Source organism: Budorcas taxicolor, chromosome 19, assembly GCF_023091745.1.
Source record: "Budorcas taxicolor isolate Tak-1 chromosome 19, Takin1.1, whole genome shotgun sequence".
In the NCBI taxonomy this organism is placed as follows: Eukaryota; Metazoa; Chordata; class Mammalia; order Artiodactyla; family Bovidae; genus Budorcas; species Budorcas taxicolor.
In genome coordinates this window covers 43417097-43443354 of record NC_068928.1, presented here as the reverse complement: position 1 = coordinate 43443354, position 26258 = coordinate 43417097, and the positions used below count along the sequence as shown (strand labels likewise).

The following is a 26258-nucleotide window of genomic DNA, read 5'->3' as shown; positions in this document are numbered from 1 at the left end:
AGGAAGAGAGAGGATTTCATTAAAATCAGGTAGTGGTCCCTCTAGGGACCTTTTTAGGGGGAGGAGGTGAAATCGTGGCTCCCCCACCCCCAGGGCCCAGTAGCATTCAGTCCTAAAGTGGGCACTGCCAGATGCTTTCTTCCACTCCCCCACCCCTGCTGGGAGCCACCGCGCCTCCTGTTGTCATGGCAACCGGGAATTAGGGTTTTCTCCAGTGGCACAGGCCCAGAAAGGCAAAGGGATGAAGGATGGTGGGTTACCCACCTGCACCCTTCCTTGGAGAATAAGGGATCCAACCCCATTCCAGGAGGACCCGGGATGGAAACTGGGTCTATAAGTTCCATGATGGGTTTTGCCCAGACCCCCCTGCTCTCCTTGTCCCAGCTCTGGGCTAAGAAGGGGTAAAGGGAGAAAGAGAAAGCAAGAGAGGCCCTAGTGAGGTATGACATCATTTCTGCCAGACAGATGAACAGATGTTTGTAGAGCATCTTCACTGTGCCGGGTCTAAGATCCAGAGGCAAAATAAAACAGCTGTGATTCTTGACCCATGGAGCTTAAAGTCAGGGAACACCCATTTTCTTACTTTTTACCTTTTTACTCACATTGGACTTTTCCCCATGCTCTCTCTCTCTCAAGATAAATAAAATAAAAAAGACAGATGGTAGGCAGAAATAAATTTTTTTTGAGTCATAAAACCTGGAGTTTCATTGTAGCTCTCCTTTTCTTTAAAAAAATATTTTTATTCATTTATTTGGCTGCACCAAATCTTACTTATACATGTGGGATTTTCAGTTTTGACATGTGGGTTTTAGTTCCCTGGCCAGGGATCGAACCCAGGCCCCTAGCATTGGGAACCCAAAATTTTAGCCATTGGACCACCAGGGAAGTCCCCATAGCTCTCTTTATTAGCTTTGTGACCTTGGACAAATCAACTAACCTCTCTGATCCTCTGTCTCCTCCTCCTTGGAGAGATGGATGTGTCATGTCTGCCCTTCTTGCCTCCCAGAACTATGGGATAGTTTAGTATCAGGGCGGTGCCCTCTCCCCTACCCCACTGCCTCCTCTTGAGGGGGAGGTCATTCCTAATTCCTTCCCCATTATTTTGCCCTTCTGCCTTCTCAACCTCCTCTCTCCCTTTCTTCAGGAGCCCTTGCTGATTTCACCATGCCGGTCGCAGCCACCAACTCCGAGACTGGTAAGAAGTGGGGGTTGGGATGTCAGTTATATCAGTGGTTCAGGGGATTCCAGGCAGGTTGGGGAGCACAGTTAGCCACTGCCACAGCTCCCTGTAAGAGCAAGCTGACCCTGCTGCAGCTGTTCCATCCAGCTGCTCAGCCATTCCTCTGGGCAACTTCTATCACCCTGCTGCACCTGCCCCAGGGTGGGGCTGGAGACAGAGCACAACTCACCTCCATGGAGGGGGATGCATGCTCTGGAGACGTCCACAGTGCAGTGCCCCCCAGATAGGTAACATGGACCAACACATGGGAGTGTGTGTGTGCTGGGCTGTGGAGAATGCCAGGTCAGGAAGCCTTGGCTTAGTTCTGTAGGAGGTTTTAGGGCAAGGTTGTGGGCCACCCAGACAAGCTAGGACGCCTCAGGAACGATCTGCTTAGATTCTTGGAGGCTGTGTCTCTTCTTCTGTCAAGAGGTGATGTGAAACTCAAAGGCTATAATAGGGAAAGCATGTTACCATTAGGGATATTCACAGCTTTGCTGTGCTACTGAGTTGTTGTTACCTCTTTAACCTGTGACCCTGAGTCAGGGTCACCTTGCTTTGAGGACCTAGGTTTCCGCATCTGTAGAATGAGGTGATAGGACAGGATCAGCGTTTTTTAACTTGTATTGGTCCTGGATCCTATTGAGAATCTGATGCAAACCGAGGGCCTTAATCATAGACAAAGACTTCTATGCACGAAGTCTGCATTCTGCTCCAGGGGTTCAGGGATCACACCCTGAGTGTATGCAGAGACCCACCAGGTGAAGTGCCCTGTACTCAGGCTCTCAGAGGGCCCTAACAATTGTGAACCGTTCTTGTTTTTCTCTCATTGATCCCCGTTTGGGTGCCTCCTGACCGTGTACACAGCCCCTTCTGTCTCTCTAGGCGCTGCTATTGCTTCTGCAAGATGTTCCAGGCCTCCCAGTTCAGTTAGAGTGACTTCTCTGTGCCCTCCCCTCTGAAAAGCTGAAGCAGGAAAGTGAAGGCTGCTGTGAGGGGCCAGAACTAAACTGTGACACCCTTGTCCCCCCAGGAAAGGCCTCTTCTCCATGCAGTGGCCAGACTGTCCCAATGTCCCCTAGCTGCTGCAGCCTTGGAGGGTTCAGTGCATTCTCCACTGCTCCAGCCTGCCTGGGCCCCTCTGTAAGCTGCTTAGGGGTTAATTAAGCCCATCCCTGAGCCTGTGATTAAAGGCTTGTCAATCTGGGGCTGTCCAGTAAACCCATTAATGGTGCCTGGCAGGGGTGTAGAAGGAGGGGAAGGCCCAGCGCTTTGGTTTCCCTGCTGCAGGCCGCTTGATGGGCCCTGGTGGGGTGGGGGACAGGGTAGGGAGTGGAGTTCAGGAGATAGGTGTGAGGGTCTGCTTCCTCTGAGGACTCCTGGGGTACCTGCTCCCCTGGGTGTTGTGTATCCAACAGGCTTTCTGTATCCAAAGGAAGAAAGTTGCTTAAAGCAACTTAAGCAAAGCAAGTTGCTTAACCTCTTGGAGGCTGCATTTCTTCCTCTGAAAAGAGGTTATGGGCGACTCAAAGGCCAGAAGCTTTGTCTTTCCCTCAGGTGGCCCTCTGTGCCTGCCCCGGGGTTGGACTGGCTCCTGGCCTCAAAACTCTAATGGTGGCTTTTGCCCCTTCTCATTTGGTGGGCATTACACTTCCCATGGGTCTGATAGACAGCTGTACCCTTGCCTCTATGGTCAAGTTCACCCCCCCCACCCCCCCCCCCGCTTCCCCTTTACCTTCCCCCAGAGATCCTTGCCTGGCCTCTGCAGAGATTGAAGCTAGCAGGGTCCTTCTACCCTGATCCACGTATCAATATAGCCACTATCATCATGAAGGGAGCGAGATGGTGTGGATGTTTTCCTCTTGCAGAGAGACCCTAACTCCATTTCTAGTAAGGAGGAGGAGCTCTTTCCCTGAGGGTTGGAGATGTGTGGGTGTTGGCATGGGCTGCGAGTTTGGACGCCTTGCCCCTGGACTCCAGACCTGAAGCTCTGCCTCAGCACCGGGTTCCCTCCTTTCTTTGAATTAAGGCTGGGATGTGGGGCTTTCAGGTGGAGCTGTCCCTTTAAATCTCTGGGTTAATGTTCTAGTGTGTAATCCTGCTTGCTGCCATGGCAACCATGGTGTGCTGTGACCCTGTGCCACTCCTCAGGGAATGGCAGTCTGGTGGCAGCAGCAGTGCCTAGTGGTGGCCTCAAGGGTGCAGGGTCTCAGGGGAAGGAATGGTGGCTCTGGGCTGGGGTAACTTTCAAAACCCCTCCTTTCCTGCCCACGCTAGTCTCTCCTGCATGAATACTCCCTCACCTTTCCCAAGTCCCCAGTACCCGAGTCCCAAGATGCCTGTCTTGCCCACAGGCATCGCCCCTGAAGCAAGTTGGGGGGGGGGGGGCGCAATTGGAGATGGGGATGGAGAAGCTACTCCTGAGATGTGGGGTCTGAGGGCTGTGCCAACTGCCTCCTCATGAGAGTTGTTCTTGGGGGCTTCCTTTGACCCTGAGGGGGTCACTGTAAAGAAAACTGGGCTTGGTGAGGGGACCGAGAGGAGCGGTTGGAAGTCTCGAGGAGGAGGCAGGAGGCGGCAGGCGGTGTAATTGAGGAGGGACTTCTAGAAGAGAGGGACTGGAATAAGATGGGGCCAAGTCCCCACCCACCTTGGGTTTCTGGGAGGGGAGGGTCTCTGAGCACCGCTCCAGTCTTGATGGGGGGCAAGCTTAACAACACCCCTACCCCCACCCCCCGGCCGGAAACCTTTCCTCAGCCGCCTCCTTGCCTTTTAGTGGTAGGTATTCAAACGGGAATCTGGCCACCGTGGGACGAGGACCCTTCCACGGCCCCCTCCCAGCTCTTTCACAGCCCCCTCCCGCCTGTCTGCTCCCAGTCTGGGCTTTGGCCAATCAACAAGGCGGTCAGGCTGCTCAGCCTTACAATTGGCTGATCCTGCAGAGGGCGCTCCCTGAGTCCCACCTCCTCCAGCGCTGCCCACCTCTGGCTGGGAAGGCTGCGGCGGCGTGGAGGCTACTCCACAGCCCAGGTCCCGGACGGGGTCAGCCATGGCCGGCAGCCCAGGGAGCGGGGCCTCTTTGGAGGGTATATCCCTGGGCTCCTCTGAGGAAGCTGAGCTCCGGAGGGAAGGTAGGGAAAGGTGGAGTGGCGAGGCTGGGGTCTGGTCCTGAGGGGTTTAGAGCATCTGGAGAGGGTACCCTAGAAGCGGGCTCTCCGGAGCCTAAGGGTCTCGGGGAGCGGTCCCCCAGGAGGGCTGACCTGTACTGAGGGCACCAACTCCCTTGGCTCAATCCCCTCTCATAGCTGGCAGGCTGGGGAATCTGTGTATGAAGATGACAGGAGAGGAAGGGTCCCAGGATATCCTGGCAGAGTCTGAAGGGTTCTTGCCCTGGCCTCTTTCTGAGTCCACTAAGGATCTTGCAGGTTTCTGACCGATGCCAAGCCCAGACATGAGCAGGAAGGGTCTGGAGGGCAGGCATGAATGTCATTTGTGGAAAAGGTGGGGAGAATGAGAGGGAAGAGATTGGGAGGCCAAGGGTCCCTGACCAGTGGATGCCAGCTTCCAATCTCAGAGCCTCCTGCAGCCCACCCTCATTCCTTCCTGGCAGAGGGGGCATGGCTGAGAACAGTGAGAGGTGCCAGGGACTGTACCCACCCTCCTCCTTCCCAGCTTGGGTGCTGTTATGCAGATGTAGGCGTGGGTGGCAGGGTGGCAGAGTAATGATACCCCCTGCCCATCTCTGCCCCCAGCTGGGCACACTCTGCTTCTGCCTCCCTTCCCCCAGAACCTGCCACAGCCAGTAGCTCCCACCTCTGCTGGTGGGGGAAGACAGCCCCTACCCGAGGCTGAGCCCCTAAGCAGTGGCCCAGCTTCAGGTGTTCTCCCCTTGCTGATGTCCCATCCCCAGCTGAGGGTTTGGTGATCCCTAGGATGACTTGGTCTGACCTCTACCCCTGAGGTGTCCACAGCCATCCCAAGCCCCAGAGTGCCTATTTCCCCCAGCTTCTACCAGTGTCCTGGGCCTCAGCTTTGGCTTCCTATGATCTGTATTAATTTCCAGGTGATTGTCTTTCAGAGCTGAAGGGCCTGTAGATACCATCCAGTTTAATCCACCCATTTTACAGGAAAGAAAGACTGAGGCCTGTGACGGACGGTGACTTGTGCAAAATCACCCTAAATTAGTGGCACAGCTGGTAGTGGATGGCGGGTAGGCCCTGACCTCCTGCATGGCTGCCTGCTGACTCCAGGCTCACACTCCAGGGACGTGTTCCAAGTGCCATCTCTCTCATCCCTGAGCCTGCCATGTGCGGGTGGCTGAGTCCTGGGGCTTCAGCCCATCCAGAGATTGAATTATGTGGTTCTCTGGTTTAGGGCAGAAACTGGAACCTGACATCTGCTTCCCTTTCTCCCCTCCCCCACCTCAAAGTCCACTTCCTGGTGCTGGGAGCCTTCCACCTGCCCAGGCTAGTATTACCTAGGGCCTAGAGAACAGGCCAAGGAAATTGCCCTTCCCCTCTTAGGACCTCTGCCACAGGCATTCTAGGGCCTGGAGTGCCAGGCAGGGAAGGATGTGCTGTGGGGAGGGGCTGTCTTCTGTGGGATGGAGGGTAAGAGGGGTGGGGTTTCTATGGTGTGTTTGGGTCCCCTGTGCTCAGCTGGCACCTGTGTGTCTCACTGTCTGCTCCTTCCCTCCAGCCATGCAGCAAGTCCTGGACAACCTGGGATCTCTCCCCAATGCCACGGGAGCGGCCGAACTGGACCTGATCTTCCTTCGAGGCATTATGGAAAGTCCTATAGTGAGATCCCTGGCCAAGGTAGTGTGCTCCAGGGAGGTGGACACAAGGGTGCTGTGCCTGGGATGGCATAGCGGGGGTGAGATGTTAGCCACAGGGAGCCCTGTGAATGGGACAGGTGGCATCCGAGACCCTGGGAGGGGGATATGCATGGACATGCATGCCCGGGTGATCAATCTGAACCACTGCAGGTGGTGGGGGCCCACCTCCACTCCTGACGAGTGCGGAGACATGCCCATGTGGATGGATGTTTGGTGACTGCCAGCTTATGGAGGGTATGCTTGGTTGGGAACGAGCATGCTTGTGCTGTAGAATCTCTGAAGTTCAGCCTGCTTATCTTTCTGCCTCTGGACATTTTGTGCAGACATCTTTCTAAGGTCACCTGCCACATACCAGGCAGGGGAGAGACTCACTGAAAGAAAGTTATAAACCAGTTTGGTAATGACTTTGATAGAGGCAGATGCACTAGGTGTTTGGGGAGGGTAAAGGACAGATGCCTGACCCAACCCAGGGTGGGCAGGGAAGCTACCCTGGAGGAAGGGTCACTTGTGTTGAGTCTTGAAGATTGAGGAGGAGGGGCAGTGCATTGCAGGCCACGAGAAGAACTTCAACAGGAACAGAGGTGAGAGAGCTAGAAACGTACAGGGGCTGTAAGTGTTGAGAGCTAGAAATGTACAAGGGCTGTAAGTGGTGCTGTGAGGCTGGAGCTTTAGGTGTGAGACAGGGAGTGTGAGCTGTGGAGATGTTGGCAGCTGTTGGCAGCTGATGAAGGGCCCTAGGAGCTGTGCCTGGGGTTTAGGCATCGTCCTGTGATGCCCTGTGAGCAACTTGGAGCCTTTTGTGGATTTTAAGCAGGCGTGTGATGATGGCACATGGATGTTTTGGGAGCCTCCCTCTGGTAGCCACAGGGAGGATGGTTGGAGGGTCATGACTGGAGTTGGAGAGACTGGAGTCAGCGATCGTCCTGAATTAGACTTGTGGTTAACAGTTCTTGAGGGAGGGGATGATAAAAGAAATATTTAGGAAATAAATCAGCAGTACTTGATGCTCGGGTGTGGACGGTCAGGGGTGGGGGTAGCCAGGCACCTGGGATTCTGTACTGGGGAAGGGCTGGTGCCACCTTCAACTGAGGCAACAAGCAAGGATGGACCAGGGGAGGGGGCGACCCCTTTGCTGAGGAGGAGGAGAGGAGGTGAGAATGATGCCAATAGCTGTGTTGGAGGCAAGGCTGGGAGTCACAGGGAATCATGTTAATTGCTCAGGTTTCTCAGGGGGGTGGGCGGTCTTCAGCTGAGAATTAAGGATCAGGGGTTGAGTGGAGTGGGGGTGGAGGGTGAGATTTAGAAGTGAAGGTTCAACTAATAATTAATTACTAAAGAGGAGAGAGGGAACCCACCAAAAGTCAGGGAGCAGGATCAACAGGGCCCCAGATCATTAATCCAGGGTGAGGATGATTCAGTCCAGAGACACTGAGGGTGGCTTTGGTCCAGGGCTTGTGCTGGATGGGGGCTGTGGGAGGCTGAGGTGCAGGAAGAGGTGAGAGTGGCTCAGAGCATCACCTCTGGGGCCGAGGCTGGGAGGGGAGGGGAGAGTGGGCAGGAAGAAACAGAAGGGCAGGGAGAACATGGAGGCAAAGGCCTGGGGCTCTCTGGGGTCAGTAGCGAGAGTGTGTACAGCTGGAAGAGGAGAAGGCCGAGGTCAGAGAGGGAGGTGGGAAGTGAAAGGTTTCCAAGGAGGACAGTTCTAGGGATAACATTTTGAATGTGGCTATGGGGGGCAAAGAGGCCATCAGTGTTAAAGAATTCTAGGAATGGATGGGTCGAGTGTGGGATGGGGTGTCTACACGGCCATGAGGGTGGGGAGACACTGGAGGCAGCCCCAGGGTCTCCGGTAAATGGTGGTGGGTGTGACCAGGAAGTTGGATGATAGTGATGGCAAGGGTGGGGGGTGGGGCAGTACAGCTAGGAGGTGGGTCTTCCACAGGGTGAGGTGGGGACTCTGTCACAGGACAGCTGTGGCCTTTCCTGACATGGGGCTTGGAAGGGGACCAGATGCTAGTGGGAGGTTCTGGGGAAGAGAAAACCGAGCAGATTGGAGGAGATTGGAAAAAGGCAGGTTGCCTCTCAGTCAGTGGTTAAGGACTGGACTTATGTAATAAAAATCAAAACGAGGAGTTATGCATGTTTCAAACAGAGAGAATATGAGCTCGAGGACAGCAATGCCGGCTTTGTTTACTACTCTGTCCCCAGAGCCTAGAACGGTGCCTGGCACATAATAGGTCCTCACTGAATGTTTGTTGAATGAATGAATACGAGAAAGTGTGCAGAAAAAGTACCCACCTCCAGGATGTGAATGCTGATCATGTTTGCTTTCGTTCTTGCTCTTTCTTTTTAAGAAATAAAAAGCGTGTCCAGTAAATGCCTCTCCCCTTTTCATTTCCACTGCTATCCCTGCCTGCAGGTGACCGGTGGCTGGAGTTGATGATACCATGCCCCTGAATATTTGCCCATCTTGACTACATATGTATTTAGACGTAAACCACATGCCCCTGTTATATGTGTTTTTAAACTTTACATAATGGAATGATAGTGGAAGCAGCTATGGTTTTTGAGATCTCTAGTTCATATAAGTAATGCAGTTACTGACATGCATAGCGATATAGATTCATTTGGACTGTTGTGTAGTACTCCAGTATGTGAACAGAGCCCAGTGTATTCATTTTCTGGTCTCCCTACTGAGAGACAGGTACACTGTTGCTGACTTATCGCTGTTAAGCACAGTGCGGCAGTGAACATCCTTACATCCATCTGCTTCTACACCTGGGTTAGAGTTTCTCTAGGGTGGACACTTGGCAGTGGAATTGCTGAGGACCTGCATTTGAACCTCAACATCTATAACCTTCCAAAGCTGACTTCACAGTTGGATTTATTTAACCACACCATCTCTGAGTCACGCTAGCTATTGCTTCTATAGTGTGACAGCCAGTGAAATAAGGAGGCTCTCTCGGGATGCAGAACCTCAGGGTTAGAAGGTTCTTTAGCCAGAGCCCTCCAGAGTGGGACGCGCCCCCACCCGCATCCCCACCTCCACAGCATTCCTCTCTAGTGGCCTCTTAGAACCCATCTGACAGCTCTCCAAAGGTGAGGCTGATGGCTGGATGGCTCTGTCATTCACTTGGTCATTCCATCATCCGTCCTCTATTCAACAGATATCTCTTGCGTGCTCACCAAGGCCAGGCGCAGTGCTAGGACGGTGGCAATGAAACGTCAGATAGTTTATTCTTCTCCTGAGGGAGCCCTGAGCCTGTCGTTTTCTCACTGAGCTCAGCAATGTCCTAGTCCTGGGACCACAGCCTGATGGAAAAGCTACCAATGCACTGTCAGTTTACATAAGTAAACTTCCTTCTCCAGGAATGTTCTCTCCATCTAGCTGTGAAACAAACAGGAAATGAATTTCCATAAGGGAGCATCTGAGCTCAGTAAGGACTTCCTTGGTGGCTCAGACAGTAAAGAATCTGCCTGTAATGTGGGAGACTTGGTTTTGATCCCTGGTTTGGGAAGATCCCCTAGAGGAAGGCATGGCAGTTCTCTCCAGTATTCTGGCCTGGAGAATCCCCATGGATAGAGGAGCCTGGCGGACTATGGTCCATGGGGTTGCAAAGAGTCAGCTCAGGAAAAATTCCTCCAACCCCTATACATGTGACCCTTTCAATACAACTTTGCCAGTCCTCTCATCAAAAGGTAAACTTTCTCCACTCTTCAATCTGGGCTTGACCACATGACTTGCTTTGGACTACCAGACCTACATCTTACTCCTTCTCACCCATTTTAATGATTACATATACACAGGTCAATTTCTAACCTATTAGACAAAGTGTTTTATCAAAGATAAAGCAGCAAAAGCTTTAGAAGCCCAGAAACCCACAGGAGTAGAGCCCAAGTAGAAACCGATGTGGTAGTTATTCACCTCCTTCCCTTTCCCTGATGACACGGACTTAACTCTCCTCTCTGGGGAGGTGCCAGACAATGCGAGAGGGGCTGCCTTGGGTAGATCTGGAACCAGGGAGGAGCAGGCCCTGAGGGGACAAGCCCAGAGAGTTACAGGCGCTGAAGAAAGTCAAATCTGGCAGGCAGCTCGGAAATCCAGAGGGTTGGCTACAGAGAGCAGGTGCAGTCCTGGCAGGTGGGTGACGTCTGGGAGCACTGACGTGGACCCAGTAGCAGGTGTTCCAACAACAGGCAGGGCCACAGTGAGGAATCAAAGGCAGATGACATTCAGAAATTTAGGCAAACTGTTATTAGTGGGGACGGCTGCCAGTTTGGAGGCCTGTGAACTAATCCACATGAGATGAAGATGAAAATAAACAGCCTTTGAAGTCCGATTCATTGACCAGCTGTGTGACCTTAGTAGGGCTGACAACCTCTCTGAGCTTCAGCCATTACTTCTGAGAAATGGGGATAACAATACTTACCTCTCAGAGTTGTGGTCAGGAGAGGGGAGGTCATGGATGTGGAAGTGTTTGGCCATTGGACTGGAATTCAGAGGGAAGAGCCAGTCCTGTGGTGGTGGTGGGAAGGTGAGATAGTTGGCAAAGAAAGGCAGGGTCTTAAAAGAATGGGGGGCCAGGAGGGTCACCAAGATGGAGACTCTGACCAGGGGACATGGTGGGGAGCCTAGTGCATCAGTTAGCTTTTGCTGTGTAACAAACTGCCCCACAGCATAGTGGTGTGACTTGTGTCTTGTGATTTTGTGGATTGACTGGGTGGTTTTCTGGTCTGGGCTTGCTCAGTTGGGATGGGGTAGGACAGCCTCAGTCATGTGACTGGTGACACAGCCGGGAAGGCTGCACTGTCTGGGACAGTGTGGTCTCTCATCCTCTAGGAGGGTGGCCCAGGTTGCTTCACATGGTGGTCTCAGCAGTAATGAAAGACCAGCCCCCAGTCCTAGGCACTTTTCAAGCCTCTGCTTTTACATCTCATTGGCCAAAGCAAATCATGTGGCCAAATTCAGGTGGAAGAGTCCCTTTACCTTCTGGCTCACCATGCTTTCAGATTTTGAATTACTTAATTATGAGCCTGGGCTTCAAGTGGCAATTCTTTCTCCTGATCAGAGAAGTTGGAGTGGAAAGGTGGAGGGAAAAGTTTTCCAAAGAAAGGCTGTGGCGTGTTTCTGCATTTGCAGTTTACATCTGGCTCTGCATGGGGAGCTGGCAGATTTGGATTAAGAACCAGCTCTTCCGTCAGCCGGGTATGAACCTGGCCCAAGTTTCTGGTCTGTAAGGAGCTTGAGGGTGTGCTGTGCTGAGGGTGATTTTTCAGAGCAGAATTAAGCAAATGGTTACCACAGAAATTCAAAACTGCTTTCCTGGTTGTGGGCCCTCGTGCTCCTAATATTATAGTGTGTTCTGTGCAAGAGAACACTTTCTAAAAACCGGCGCCCAGATAGTGACACCACAGCTGTGGGGGTGCTCAGGAAACTTTGACTTGCATCTCTGCTCTACACCCAGGAGTTGTGAAAAGGAATTCATTTTACCTGCTAAAGCCTCCGATTCTTTATTGGGAAAATGGCCTTTATACTGTTAATCTTACCATCATTTTGACATTTAAATGAGATGTCTATTGAAGTATAATTGATTTACAATATTGTGATAGTTCTAGGTGTACAGCAAAGTGATTCAGTTTTATCTATCTCACTATACATATCTCTAACTCTTTTTTATTCTTTTTCATTATAGTTATTCATTACAAGATATTGAACATAGTTCCCTTTGCTATGCAGTAAATCCTTGTTCTTTATCTTTTGCATGGTAGTGTGTGTCTATTAATCCCATAGTTCCCAATTTATCTCTGCTCCCCTTCCCCTCCAGTAACCATAAGGTTGTTTTCTGTGTCTATGAGTCTGTTTCTGTTTTGTAAATCAGTTCATTTGTAGGATTTTTGAAGATTCCACATATAAGTGACATCATCTAATATTTGTCTTTGTTTAACTTAACTTCACTTAGTGTGATAATCTCTAGATTCATCCATGTTGCTGCAAATGGCTTTTTTTTTTTATGGCTGAGTAATATTCTGTTGTTTATCTGTACCACATGTTTACCCATTCATCTATTAATGGACACTTAAGTTGCTTCCATGTCTTGGCTATTGTAAACATTGGTTACTAATTTAACTCCATGTGTCAGAGAACATATTAGATATGACTAAATGTTTAAGAAATGGAATCATTTGAGATTTGTTTTATGATCCCAAACGTTGTCTGTTTTGGGGACTATTCCATGTGTGGAGAAGGCAATGGCAACCCACTCCAGTACTCTTGCCTGGAAACTCCCATAGATGGAGGAGCCTGTGGGGTGCAGTCCATGGGGTCGCGAAGAGTCAGACACGACTGAGCGACTTCACTTTCACTTTCATACATTGGAGAAGGGAATGGGCTACCCACTCCGTATTCTTGCCTGGAGAATTCCATGGACAGAGGAGCTGGGCGGGCTACCGTCCATGGGGTTGCAAAGAGTCGGACATGACTGAGCCCTCGGTACTTCCTGCTGCTGCTGCTAAGTTGCTTCAGTCAGTACTTCCTATGGCCCAGCAATTCTGCTTCTGCGAGAAACTCTCACGTGTGCAACAGGAGACACAGACCAGAGTATTCATAGTAGTTTTGTTCATTGCCATTTGGAATGGTAAAAACCTGAAATGACCCGGAGGCCTCTCAGAGAGAGAGGAGATGAATCAAATATGGCATAGTCACATGAAGGAATATAATATAGCCATTAAAATGAACAAACTAATGGGATATGGGAAAAAGGAATGGATCATAGCAAAATAACATTAAATGGAAAATAATATTAAGTGAATATATTTTCACTTAATATGAAAAATAACAAATTTTTGCAAAAAAATAGTAAGTGAAATAGTTTTTTACTTAATAATAAGTTAAAAAAATAAGGCCTTTGGGAATTATATATAGCACAATTCCCTTTTTTTAAAAGGTAAAAATAACTAAAAACAGTACTTATTTTAGGAATATATTTAATATCTGTAGATACAATAAAACTATATAAAATGAGAAGCCAGGGCATGATGAACACAGGGAATCAAGATGTGGTTTCTGAGTTGGGGAGGTGGGTGGATGGGTGTCGGGGGCATGTGCTTAGATGTAGGATAGTGTCAAGATCCTTATTTATGGTTTAAGTGATGGGTTCTTGCATCCTTGTTGTATTATTACAAAAGTACGCAGTTTCAGTTCAGTTCAGTTCAGTTCATTCGCTCAGTTGTGTCCGACTCTTTGTGACCCCATGAACTGCAGCACACCAGGCCTCCTTGTCCATCACCAACTCCCGGAGTTCACTCAAACTCACGTCCATCAAGTTAGTGATGCTATCCAGCCATCTTATCCTCTGTCGCCCCCTTCTCCTCTTGTCCCCAATCCCTCCCAACATCAGAGTCTTTTCCAGTGAGTCAACGCTTCACATGAGGTGGCCAAAGTACTGGAGTTTCAGCTTTAGCATCATTCCTTCCAAAAAACACCCAGGACTGATCTCCTTCAGAATGGACTGGTTGGATCTCCTTGCAGTCCAAGGGACTCTCAAGAGTCTTCTCCAACACCACAGTTCAAAAGCATCAGTTCTTCGGCGCTCAGCCTTCTTCACAGTCCAACTCTCACATCCATACATGACCACAGGAAAAACCATAGCCTTGACTAGATGGACCTTTGTTGGCAAAGTAATGTCTCTGCTTTTGAATATGCTATCTAGGTTGGTCATAACTTTCCTTCCAAGGAGTAAGCGTCTTTTAATTTCATGGCTGCAGTCACCATCTGCAGTGATTTTGGAGCCCCCAAAAATAAAGTCTGACACTGTTTCCACTGTTTCCCCATCTATTTTCCATGAAGTGATGGGACCAGATGCCATGATCTTAGTTTTCTGAATGTTGAGCTTTAAGCCAACTTTTTCACTCTCCTCTTTCACTTTCATCAAGAGGCTTTTGAGTTCCTCTTCACTTTCTGTCATAAGGGTGGTGTCATCTGCATATCTGAGGTTATTGATATTTCTCCCGGCAATCTTGATTCCAGCTTGTGCTTCTTCCAGCCCAGCGTTTCTCATGATGTACTCTGCATAGAAGTTAAATAAGCAGGGTGACTATATACAGCCTTGACGTACTCCTTTTCCTATTTGGAACCAGTCTGTTGTTCCATGTCCAGTTCTAACTGTTGCTTCCTGACCTGCATACAGGTTTCTCAAGAGGCAGGTCAGGCGGTTTGGTATTCTCATCTCTTTCAGAATTTTCCACAGTTTATTGTGATCCACAGAGTCAAAGGCTTTGGCATAGTCAATAAAGCAGAAATAGATGTTTTTCTGGAACCCAGTTTAATAGCAGCTGACTAAAAAGAAGTCATGCAGGAACCAAGGATGAGAACATATCATGAACGAAGGATATGATTAATTCAATTCTGAGTTCTCAAAGTCCCAGAAAGAGTGTTGCAAATTGTGATATATGTTGGGTGTCCTCAGTATTGGTCAATCAGCCTGCTGGTAGTGTTTCTTTTGTATAGGAATGATTAAATGTTTCAAGTTTCCTCTGGCCCATGAAGGTTGAGCTTGGAGAGTTGTGTTCTTCTGTCTGTGGGGAAGATCTCCAGGGGCAGCCACAGGGGTAGGAATGGATCAGCCTAGAAGGTGGGGTCATTAAGTAAAAGATGGGAGGTAATGACTTGGAAGACACACTGGCTTCCTGCTTGGTTAGGTCAGGGCTCCTTGGGAAACTTGATGCCCTCATCCATAGAGCAGAAGATGCTCAAGCTAAAATGGACTATCTCTAGGCTGCTCATGTCAACTGGGCCAGAGCTAGCCCCCATTAACCGGAAGGAGTCTGGCCAGAGTTGCCATGGTGAGGGGGCTGCAGGTCTGAGTGCCTTCGTTTATTCTTGAAACATGGTTCCTGGGGTCCTGGGCTCTTAGCATTGTCTAGACACTGGTAACAGAGCCAGGTCCTCCGTGGGCTGTGCTGAGTTAATGACTGAAGAGCACACAGCGTTTGGTAGAAACCGCTGGGGCATTTCTCTGCCCTCTGGCTTCTGAGGATCATCAAGGCATAACAGGTCTCCAAGTACTACTTCTTTGCCCCTTCAGTTGTCTGTTTCCCCAGCAGGAACGCTCTGTCCAGCCGGGCTGTGGAAGTCAGTCTGAAAGGCTGCCCTCCCGGGGAGGATGATTTAGGGGGCCCCCCTAAATGGGAAGCTGTTTAGGGTAGAGAAGGCAACCTAATTGAGCAACTGCTGTGCGCCAGGCACTGTGTCCATCTCATCAAATCCTCGGAGTATCCTTATGAGATGTTGTTAAAATTTCCTCATCTTATGCCCTTGAAAAACTTTCTGTTATGAAAATTTTCAAAAATGTTTCCAGAACCCCTATCATCCATTGCCCTACTTCAACATTGAACAACTCAAGAACAATCTTGTTTCATCCATACCTCCACCTCCTTCTCTCTCTCTTGAATTATTTTGAAGCAAGTTTCAGATATAATTTTATCTGTATTTCAATATTTGTAGTTAAAAGTTCTTAAAAAATATTTGCACTACCATTATTACACGTAGAAAGTTAAGCAATAATTTTCTTACAGATTTTATTAAATGGTGTTATAGTACCTGGACAGTCATTTGGAAAGATATCAAAGCAGATCCATACTTCACACCATTCATCAGAATAAACTTCCAAGCAGGTCAGAGATCGAAAAAACAAACTATATACATCCTAGAAGAAAACATGGATCTGTGTGTAAAGGAAAGCCTTTTTTTTAAAACTATGCCTCAAAATGTGGATGCATAAAATATTAATAAATTTAACTAAATTAAATACATAGTTTTTGCAGTGACAAAAAAAACATAAGCTGAGTCAAAAGATAAATGACAAACTGGGGGAAAATATTTGCAAGAGGTATTACAGATAAAGGGCATATCTTCTTAATATAGAGAATGTTTTAAGAAGTGAGAAAAAGAAAAAACAAGATCTGATGGAAAAATTGGCAGGAGATGTGAACAGACAGATCACAGAAAAAGATATACAGATGGCCTTTAAACATATGAAGAGATGCTCAGCTTTGCTCATAATAAGCAAAATGCAAATTAAGCCCCACTGAGAGATGGCTTCTCATCTATGTGATTGGCAGACATTCAAGGGTTTGATCACACACTCTGGTGGCAAGGCTTCAGGAAAGTTTCTCTTCTAATGCTGGTGGGAAGACAAAGTGGCACAAGCCCCATGGAGGGGAGTTTGTCAATATCTAACAAAACCACATATTTATTTACTGCTTGACCCAGCAAGACTTCTAGGAATTTACATGAAAGATCTACTCCACGAATATGGAACGGCTATGCCAAGGCTATTCACTGCAGTTTTATTTGCAATAGTAAGATATTAGAAACAACCTCCATACCTGTGGAGAGTCGTTGAATAAATTATGGTACTCCAGTCATGAAATCACGCAAATGCAGTGATGGAAAGATAATAATAAAGGAAGATCTCCATGGAGCAGCACAGAGTGATTCCAGAACATATTGTTAAATTAAAAAACAGGGACTTCCCTGGTGGTCTAGTGGTTAAGAAACCTTGTTTCCATTGCATGGGTTTGATCCCTGGTTGAGGAACTAAAATCCTGCATGCTGTGTGGTGCAGCCAAAAACCAAGAACAAACAACAAAAAGAAACCCAAACAACAAACCAAACCACTTCTTAAACAAAAACCCCAAAGTATCAAAGAGTATACATAGCTTTTATATAAGAGAGAAAGGGAAATATTTATTTATTTTTGTAGGAAAAACGCAGACTGAATAAACCAGAAACTAATGAAAATGATGCCTTTTAGAGTGTTGGTATGAATGTAGTAGAAGGGATGAAGATGGAAATAAGACTTTTCGAGTTTACTTTTTATATAGATTTAAGATTGCAGCCATGTGAATGTTGTACATATTAAAAATAAGATTAAATTTTAAAAGAATGAAAAAAATCTAACCCTGAAATTAAGTGCAGATAAGTGAATCCATTCATATATCAAATTGTTCAGTTCAGTTCAGTCACTCAGTCATGTCCGACTCTTTGCGACCCCATGAATCACAGCACGCCAGGCCTCCCTGTCCATCACCAACTCCCAGAGTTTACTCAGACTTGCATCCATCGAGTCAGTTATGCCATCCAGCCATCTCATCCTCTGTCATCCCCTTCTCCTCCTGCCCCCAATCCCTCCCAGCATCAGAGTCTTTTCCAATGAGTCAACTTTTCACATGAGGTGCCCAAAGTACTGGAGTTTCAGCTTCAGCATCATTCCCTCCAAAGAAATCCCAGGGCTGATCTCCTTCAGAATGGACTGGTTGGATCTCCTTGCAGTCCAAGGGACTCTCAAGAGTCTTCTCCAACACCACAGTTCAAAAGCATCAATTCTTCGGCGCTCTGCCTTCTTCACAGTCCAACTCTCACATCCATACATGACCACAGGAAAAACCATAGCCTTGATTAGACGGACCTTTGTCAGACTTCTCTGGTGGCTCAGAGGTTAAAGTGTCTGCCTGGGATGCAGGAGACCTGGGTTCGATCCCTTGGTTGGGAAGATCCCCTGGAGAAAGAAATGGCAACCCACTCCAGTACTCTTGCCTGGAGAATCCCATGGACGGAGAAGCCTCATAGGCTACAGTCCATGGGGTCGCAAAGAGTCAGACACGACTGAGCGACTACACTTTCACACTTTGTTGGCAAAGTAATGTCTCTGCTTTTCGATATGCTGTCTAGGTTGGTCATAACTTTTCTTCCAAGGAGTAAGCGTCTTTCAATTTCATAGCTGCAGTCAACATCTGCAGTGATTTTGGAGCCCAAGAAAATAAAGTCTGACACTGTTTCCACTGTTTCCCCATCTATTTCCCATCAAATTGTTAGCAGAAGAGAAAAAGGAATTAAGTAACTTCACAAATTTCTGACTATATGCCTCAAGTGGGATATTTACTAAGCCTGTACTATTTAGTATTAGTAGCCACTAGCCAGCCCCATGTGGGTACTTATTTAAATACTTTACTTAAATTAAAATACTTAAGCTAAAATGCTGATATAAAATTAAAAATTCAGTTTCTTAGTTGTACTAGTCATATTTCTCAACAGCCACATGTGGCTAGTTGCTGCCACAGTAGACAGCCCAGATATAGAATATTTACATTAACACTAAGTTTTTTAAAACTATTCTGGGGACAAAAAGAATGCAGATAAATCTTGATTTTTACTTGGGTAAAATATATAGAAGGTGATACCTAAGGTGATAGGTAGTAATAGTTTAGCAATTCTGAAACTTTCTGAACATTGAAGGACTGAATAAATAAGTAAATATATTAAAGTTCTTGGGAGAAAATTATCACCAAAGGAGAAGGGAGATACAAATATGAAATAGGAGAAGGCAAGGAAAATCAGGTAGAGTTAGACTTTAATTAGAACAGTCAGTATTAGCTAATGTCTACTGAAGTAATGTCACCCAGAATCAGCGAGCACTGAGTGCCCAGATCTTGGCTTCTGAATACCATTCCCCAGCAAAAGGAATCAGGTTTCCTTGGGGAAATTGCTGATTCCACATCTGGAGTAGGGAAAGTACAAGGTGAGCTGGTGATGGAAGGAAGAAGGCGCTCATAATGGGAACAAGTCAAAAGGCGCGCTGCGGACTCCCCTGAACAAATTTGGGGCAGACTGAGACAATGAAGATACCAATGATGATGGATTAGAACACACTGAATAAAAAAGTTCATAGTGATGCAGAACGAGAGAGAAGGAGGAGGAGTGGGAGGGGAAAGGCAAAGCTCTTTCTTCTAATAGAGTGCCAGCTAATGCATGTGGAAGGAATAATGGGGTTAGATAATGACTATTTTGCAACCCCGACATAATAGCAATTGATTCAGGCAAAAGCCATAAATGGAGACTAAATCCATTAGTGAATGATTATTGGGGAACCAAATAGTCACATGGTCTCAAAGTGTGGGGAAACCTTAAGATCACTTATGTAGAACTCTTGCCACAAAGATTAACTTGAGTCTAAACATGTAGAAGCAACAGATAAATCCAGCTGTGGGGCACTCCACAAACTACTGACCTGGACTCTAAAAATGTTCTGAAAGACTAAAGGGTCTGTTCTAGGTTAAAGGAAATTAAGAGGATGTGACAACCTAAGTTAACATCTGATATTGATTAGACTGTGGATCAGAAAAATAAAGCCCTATAGAATATGTTTAAGGCAATAGTGACATGAACATGGACTATCTATTAGATAATATTATATTGGTGTGCAAATGTTGAGTTTCTTGCCTGTGATAATGTTATTATAGTTTATATACCAGATCTCCTGTTTGTTCTTAGGAGATGCATGTTGAAGTACTTTGGGGTGAAGTACTTTGTCTCTGCAACTATCTTCCAAATGATTCAGAGGGCAAAGAAAGTCTCCATATATATCCTTGAAAGGGGACTCTTTTCTTCACACTTGACATAACTCTCCCTGCTGGGCTGGTCACTGGCAGAGACTTCCTTTTCCCTTTTCTCATGGAGCCCAGAGTCAGTAGAGCAACAAGTAGGTTCAGAGCCCTCTCCTGGTGCCGTGTCCTGACATCGTGTCCCTTTCCTCACTGGGAACACTGAGCTCAAGGCTTGGAGACCCAGGTATGAGTCCCTGTGATCCTGGACAAGCTACTCCACTTCCCTGGCTTCCTTATCCTGGGCCATGGGGTGTCCAACACCCCACCCTACCATGATGTTGGGTGGGAGAAGGTGTCCTTGAACTCAGATGCTTATGGAGTTCTGGTGGCTGGGGACAGTTTGATGACTTTAATGGCTCTCTGTGGCAAGAGATGGAAATGAGGTTTTATCTTTTGGATTCTCTCTTCCCTAAACTGGGTCCCAATCGCTTTTGGGGGAGAAAGGAGATAGCAGGGCACATGTGCGTATTTGTGAGTGTGCTTATATCTCAATGAGTGAGGCTCTGAGGCTAATACCACGAGCAGCACTGTGGGTAGGGTCTAAAGTCCGGATCTGGGGGTGGGAAGATGCCTGGGAATGGAGGATGGGGCACGGTTTGGTACCCTGGGGCCCTTGGGGAGGCATCAGACCTCACCTGCTCCACCCCCAACCCCAGGCCCATGAGCGGCTGGAGGAGACGAAGCTGGAGGCAGTGCGGGACAACAACCTGGAGCTGGTGCAGGAAATCCTGCGGGACCTGGCGCAGCTGGCGGAGCAGAGCAGCACCGCAGCCGAGCTGGCCCGTATCCTCCAGGAGCCCCACTTCCAGGTTTGGCCCTCCCCCAGGTTCCTGGGCTGGGGTCAGCGGGAAGTTAGGACTGGGATGGGAAGGGACCTCAGGGCACTTCCCCATGGTTCCTCCCCTTCCTCCCACCTCTCCAGTCCCTCCTGGAGACGCACGACTCTGTGGCCTCAAAGACCTATGAGACACCACCCCCTAGCCCTGGCCTGGACCCCACATTCAGCAACCAGCCTGTGCCTCCCGACGCCGTGCGCATGGTGGGCATCCGCAAGACAGCTGGAGAGCATCTGGTGAGGATGCCCGGCCGCGCCAGAGGGGGAATCTTCGGGGGGAGGGTGTTACAAGTAAGCAGCGGGATCAAGTCGGGTCAGGGGAGGTCTGAAGACAAGGTCAGCTTTGTCCAGGGTCGGGTGCACACATCTCTGTTCTGCCCACTTTTGGCCCTTTAGTGCTCCTGGAGGTGAAGAGTTTGGGGAGAGTATGGCAGAGAAAGTGGCCATGAGGGTGGAGGTGGAAGGGTAGAATGGAGGGGCTCTTAGGAGACGCATTTGAAGATTCTAACCTGGAGCAGTTGGGGCTTCACATACCTGCCCTCCGTCTCCCAGGGCGTGACATTCCGCGTGGAGGGTGGCGAGTTGGTGATCGCCCGCATTCTGCATGGGGGCATGGTGGCCCAGCAAGGACTCCTACACGTGGGCGACATCATCAAGGAGGTGAACGGGCAGCCGGTAGGCAGCGACCCTCGCGCGCTGCAGGAGCTCCTGCGCAGCGCCAGCGGCAGCGTCATCCTCAAGATCTTGCCCAGCTACCAGGAGCCCCATCTGCCCCGCCAGGTGGGCCCCTGCACCAAGCTCTACCCCCAGCACAAGGCCCAGCGGGTGGCTGAGCCTCCCACCGGCAAGGGTCACCGGCCTTGGGGTGGGAGCGGCTCCTCTCCAATCAGTGTGCTCAGAGCAAGAGGGGGCGGGACCTGGCAGATCCAGCCACGTACAGGTCTGTGCACCTTGTGAACACGCTTGCATACTTGCCCTGGTCTTGAGCACTCATGCGCATGTGCAAGGGACATGCGCACATCTAAAGCCTGGGGTACCCAAGTGTACAAGTGAATTCCTGCATCGCCCGCAGCCCACTATGTGCCTATGTGTATGCGAGGGTGCTCAGCGTCGGGTGGTCCCGTGTCCCATACAGCTGCCTCCTGGCTGGTGGATTGTGGAGGTCTCGCTGCTCTGCCCATCTCTTCTATTGGTTGTCTGGCTTTTTGTCAAAGCCCTCTCCTCTGGGGGAGGGGAGGGTGTAGGGGGGACAGAGGGATCCTGCATTAGGGTCACGCATACCCCAGGCCCAAGCAGATCCCCTGTGCTTCTGAGTCCTTTTGTTCTGGATGCAAAGGGAGGTACTAGGGGTGGGCTGGGCAGGCCTTCAGGCATCATGCCTTTAGATGGGCAGTGCCAGGCTCTCATCTTTGTGAAAAGAGGGGGACTGTGTGACACTCCCAGCTCCCACTCTGGGCATAGGGGATGGCAACGGGACAGGGCTCCGACCCCTCCAGCTTTCCCCTGCTTCTGCCCTTAAGTCTTCTCGGCAAATCCCTGGCCAGGTATTTGTGAAATGCCATTTTGACTATGACCCGACCCGAGACAGCCTGATCCCCTGCAAGGAGGCAGGCCTGCGCTTCAGTGCTGGGGACCTGCTTCAGATTGTAAACCAGGACGATGCCAACTGGTGGCAGGTGAGTGCTGGTCGCCCATGTAGTCTCCCCAGGCATAGCGTGTCAGGGAGGTGAGGCTTCACTGAGGCAGATCTCTGTCCGTGGTCATTTTAGGCATGCCATGTGGAAGGGGGCAGTGCAGGGCTCATTCCCAGCCAGCTGCTGGAGGAGAAGCGGAAAGCCTTTGTCAAGCGGGACCTGGAACTGACACCCACCTCAGGTACAGTCTTTCCCCAAGACCCCAAATCTGAGATCTGACGTGGCCCTGCCTGGCCTCACTGGTCCATCTCCTTATGGCCAGGGACCCTATGTGGCAGCCTTTCAGGAAAGAAAAAGAAGCGAATGATGTATTTGACCACCAAGAATGCAGGTGGGTGTTGGGCGCCCCTTTCTCCCTGTCCGCTTCTAATGCCCTCTTTTCCCCACCAATAACTGGTGCATCTCTTGGTTCTGAGACTGCCAGTCCTGTCCCTAAGCCCTGCCTGGTTTCTCCCTGCTGCGTTGGCCCCAGCCCTCTTACTCTCAGCCTCCCTGAGAGCCCAACCGCACCCCCTCCATCTGATGAGCAGTGCCATCTCCCTGTGTCCAGAGTTTGACCGTCATGAGCTGCTCATTTATGAGGAGGTGGCCCGCATGCCCCCCTTCCGCCGGAAAACCCTGGTGCTGATTGGGGCTCAGGGCGTGGGCCGCCGCAGCCTGAAGAACAAACTCATCATGTGGGATCCAGATCGCTACGGCACCACAGTGCCCTGTGAGTGGGAACCGGGTCCTGCTTGGTGGGGGGTTGGGGGCGAGGGAGCAGGGGTTGCCCTGGGGGCCAGGGCTGGTCCTCTAAATGGGCATCTGCCCCAGGTGAAGTGATACCTTTGGGCGAGGTGTAGGGTGTGCGCCCTCTATGGGTGAGTGTGGGAACTGCAGGCTGGGAGGGCTCAGAGAGCTGTCTCCGGACCCATTGGCCAGGTGGGCGTTGCTAGCCTTGCCTCTTCTTCCCTCACTTTTCACTTGCTGAAAGCCCATAGTGAAACAGAGCTATGAGCTGTGCATGGGCTTGTATAAGACAGGGCTTCTTGGTGACAGAGGCAGCTGGGGTATGAAAGCTTCTGGTTCCTAGAGGCAGGAACCTGAGTGCTGACCCCAGGTGTGCTTGGCCTTGCTGTGTGGCTTTGGGCTGCATATTGCCCTCTCTGGGCTTCAGCTCTGCATCTATGAACAGTGGGTTAGAGCAGTGATCTCTGCAGGTCCTATCAATATGGACATCTTGAGTCTGTAGGTGCCAGTGCTGAGGGCGAGGGGCAGGTGTGCAGGAGGGCACAGGGGTTCTTGGCTCTCAGAGAACACGAGCCCTTATGTCTGAGATGATGCGTCCTGCCTGTGCCCATCGGCCCCTCCTTACCCCTAGACACGTCCCGGAGGCCCAAGGACTCAGAACGGGAAGGCCAGGGTTATAGCTTTGTGTCCCGTGCGGAGATGGAGGCCGACATCCGTGCTGGGCGATACCTGGAACATGGTGAATACGAGGGCAACCTGTACGGCACACGTATCGACTCCATCCGGGGTGTGGTGGCTGCTGGCCGGGTGTGCGTGCTGGATGTCAACCCCCAGGTACTGCTGGCCCGCTCCTTCCCAGCCTGCTCAGTACCTCTCTGGGTGCTCTGCTTGCCCCCAGTATTTCCCCGTATATTTCCACACATCCTAGTATAACCCCTCAATTACTGCTACGGCCACAGCCCACCCAGAACCCCTTTCTCAGCCTCCTGCACCCCCACTCTTCTAGTTTCCTCCAGTTCACCCCATCCCAGCCACCAGCCAGCTGTTCTTCCATTCACTCCCAGGTTTCATGTTCTAGAAGCCCAGGTACCTCATTCTCTTCTGTTCCTAGGTACCTGTCCTCACCCCATCACCCCAGATGTACATGGGGATATACTCCTGGCCCTCCTCTTCTGCAGGCAGTAAAGGTGCTGAGAACAGCTGAGTTTGTCCCTTATGTGGTGTTCATCGAGGCCCCTGACTTTGAGACCCTGCGGGCCATGAACCGGGCGGCGCTGGAGAGTGGGGTGTCCACCAAACAGCTCACGGTGAGGGCCTGAGGTATGGTGGGAGGGGCCTAGTGGCTGCCTGGGAGTAGGGGCCAGCCAGAGCTGAGGAAGAGAAGGAGATGGTGTCCGCAAGGGGAGAGGCGCCCACCCAAGGCACCCACCCAGTGAGGTAGGACTAACAATTCTCACTTTATAGGTGTGGACATGGAGGTCTGAGCAAGGAAATGAAGGGACGCAGCTAGTCCGGGGCATGGGAGCTTCTGCCAGGCCCTGCCCAGTCCACTCTGTGGGAACAGAAGGCTGACTCTAGGGAGCCCAGAGGGCCGGAGGGCAGAGGTGGGCTGTTGACAGCTGGGGAAAAGGCTGAAGGGAGGGAGGAAGCTAGAGACTGGAAGGCTGGCTGGAGGGACCAGGTAGCATCAGGGAGGAGGCTGTGCATGGAGGAGAGGCTTCAAGTCAGGTGTTGCACGACTCCGGGGCACCCCTCAGCTCCCAGGGACCCCTGGGAACAGTCTTCCTCTTCAGGTGCAGGGTTTGCAGAGAGTTGAACCCAGGGGTCCCTCTGCTGGCCATATCTGGTACTGCAGCTCCCAGACTCAGTTTGGAGCACTATGCAGGCCCAGGAGCAAGGTCTGGGCTGGGCTCCCCAGGGCTGCAGCACCAAGCCCCCGCCCCCCCCTCCACCGCCCGACACAAGCAAGGCCTACTGGAGCCCCTCAGAGAAAGCTGGGCCAGTCCTTGAGCTCCTGCCTGGGGTTATTTAAGTCAGTATTCAAGTTCTCCTCCCACCAACTTGGATTGGGTCTGGGACCAGGTTTGTCCTGGCCACACAGGGATGTGCCCTTCAGGCTGCCTAGGTAAGGGGGCCTAGTCAGACTGAAGGGAGGACTGGTTTTGGAGTCAGGCAGACCCTGTGCGGCCACTGGCTGTCTGTGTGGCCTCTGTGTGTCTGAGTTTTCTCTGTTTAAATGGGAATAATTAGTTCTACTTGCAGAGCTGTAGTGAAGATTACGCAGGTTACAAATGTTCAGTGTTGCGCTTGTCACTTCCTGAAGGTTATTTCCTTCCTTCCTTCTACCCACCTGTCTGTCCATGGTTACAGGAGAGCTGCCATGGGGCATGCAGGGAGGGGCTGCTGCCTCCCAAGCCAGGGGCTCTGAGCCGCAGTGGTTGGTACTTTGGGCTCTGGGGAAGGGCCTAGATGATACAGGCTCTGGGTCCCCTACGTGGGGGGGTGTCTGGGAGACACTGACGGGTGGTAGGCCTGCTTGTGCTGGCAGGAGGCGGACCTGAGGCGGACAGTGGAGGAGAGCAGCCGCATCCAGAGGGGCTACGGGCACTACTTCGACCTCTGCCTGGTCAACAGCAACCTGGAGAGGACCTTCCGTGAACTCCAGGCCGCCATGGAGAAGCTGCGCACGGAGCCCCAGTGGGTGCCTGTCAGCTGGGTGTACTGAGCCTGTTCACCTGGACCTCGGCTCTCTGGGTCATAACCAAACCCTGAATCCGTCCCCTTCCCACCCGTGACCCCCAGCCCCCATCCTCAGCTCCCGTCCCTGGCTCTCTGGCTCTTCCTGGGTCTCGGCCCTTCATCTGGCTTCAGCGCAGAGGCGTGTACTGCCAGGGAGGTGGGTGTTCATGGGGTACCCCGGTGCCCAGGTGCTGCCCACTCCCTTCATCCATTGGCCACCAGATGTCCCTCTCTGGGGGCCAGACCGTGCCCAGGAGGGTGTCAGAGTCACCTCCGTAATGCTCAGTCCAGAGGAGAGAAAAGCTACTTTGGGACCACACGTGGTCGTAGGTACACTGCCCGCCCCCCTCCCACCAGTCCCCTCTCCAATCACTTTTCCTCCTCCGGACTTGCCCCACCCCTCCCCATTCCTAGGCTCCTCCTACTTCTCACCCCTGCAGCCTAGGAGCCGGTCTTAGGCTGGTTCCCTGTGACCAAGGGGAGTACATGACCCCCTGGCAACCAGGCAGGCCCGGGTGGGGGCGCCATCCTGGTGCCATCCCAAAGGTTGAAGGAGCCAAAGCACCAGCTAGTTGCCACAGCCAGGGACCCGTGCAGCTCTCAGCCCCCTCGGAACGGGGCTGGGTCCCTGTCCTTCCCTCATCCACAGCTTTTCACTGCCGAAGTCTCTCCACGGACTTCTCCAAGGTGACCCTGACAGGGCAGCTCTTGCTCCCTGCAGGGCAAGGCTGGCAGGGGCCATGGGCCCCTGGGGTGGGTTGG

At 50.7% G+C, this 26258-nt stretch overlaps 1 protein-coding gene across 1 annotated transcript; it reads left to right on the top strand.

The window, feature by feature from the left end:
* The first annotated feature begins 1164 nt into the window (after positions 1–1164).
* Positions 1165–25482, top strand: MPP2 (MAGUK p55 scaffold protein 2). Its single transcript, XM_052658442.1, has 12 exons — positions 1165–1195; positions 5918–6036; positions 20156–20308; positions 20422–20571; positions 20887–21159; positions 21879–22010; positions 22104–22209; positions 22291–22359; positions 22579–22740; positions 23389–23591; positions 23936–24064; positions 25306–25482. The coding sequence occupies exons 1-12, from the start codon at positions 1165–1167 to the stop codon at positions 25480–25482; spliced, it is 1704 nt and encodes a 567-aa protein (XP_052514402.1).
* Positions 25483–26258: the final 776 nt, after the last annotated feature.

Excerpts from the sequence above, each read along its gene's own strand:
- MPP2 (XM_052658442.1), top strand. The coding sequence starts at position 1,165 with ATGCCGGTCGCAGCCACCAACTCCGAGACTG. Across the intron at positions 6,037-20,155 it reads TAGTGAGATCCCTGGCCAAG|GCCCATGAGCGGCTGGAGGA; the intron begins GTAGTGTGCTCC and ends CCCCAACCCCAG. Across the intron at positions 24,065-25,305 it reads TGTCCACCAAACAGCTCACG|GAGGCGGACCTGAGGCGGAC; the intron begins GTGAGGGCCTGA and ends TTGTGCTGGCAG.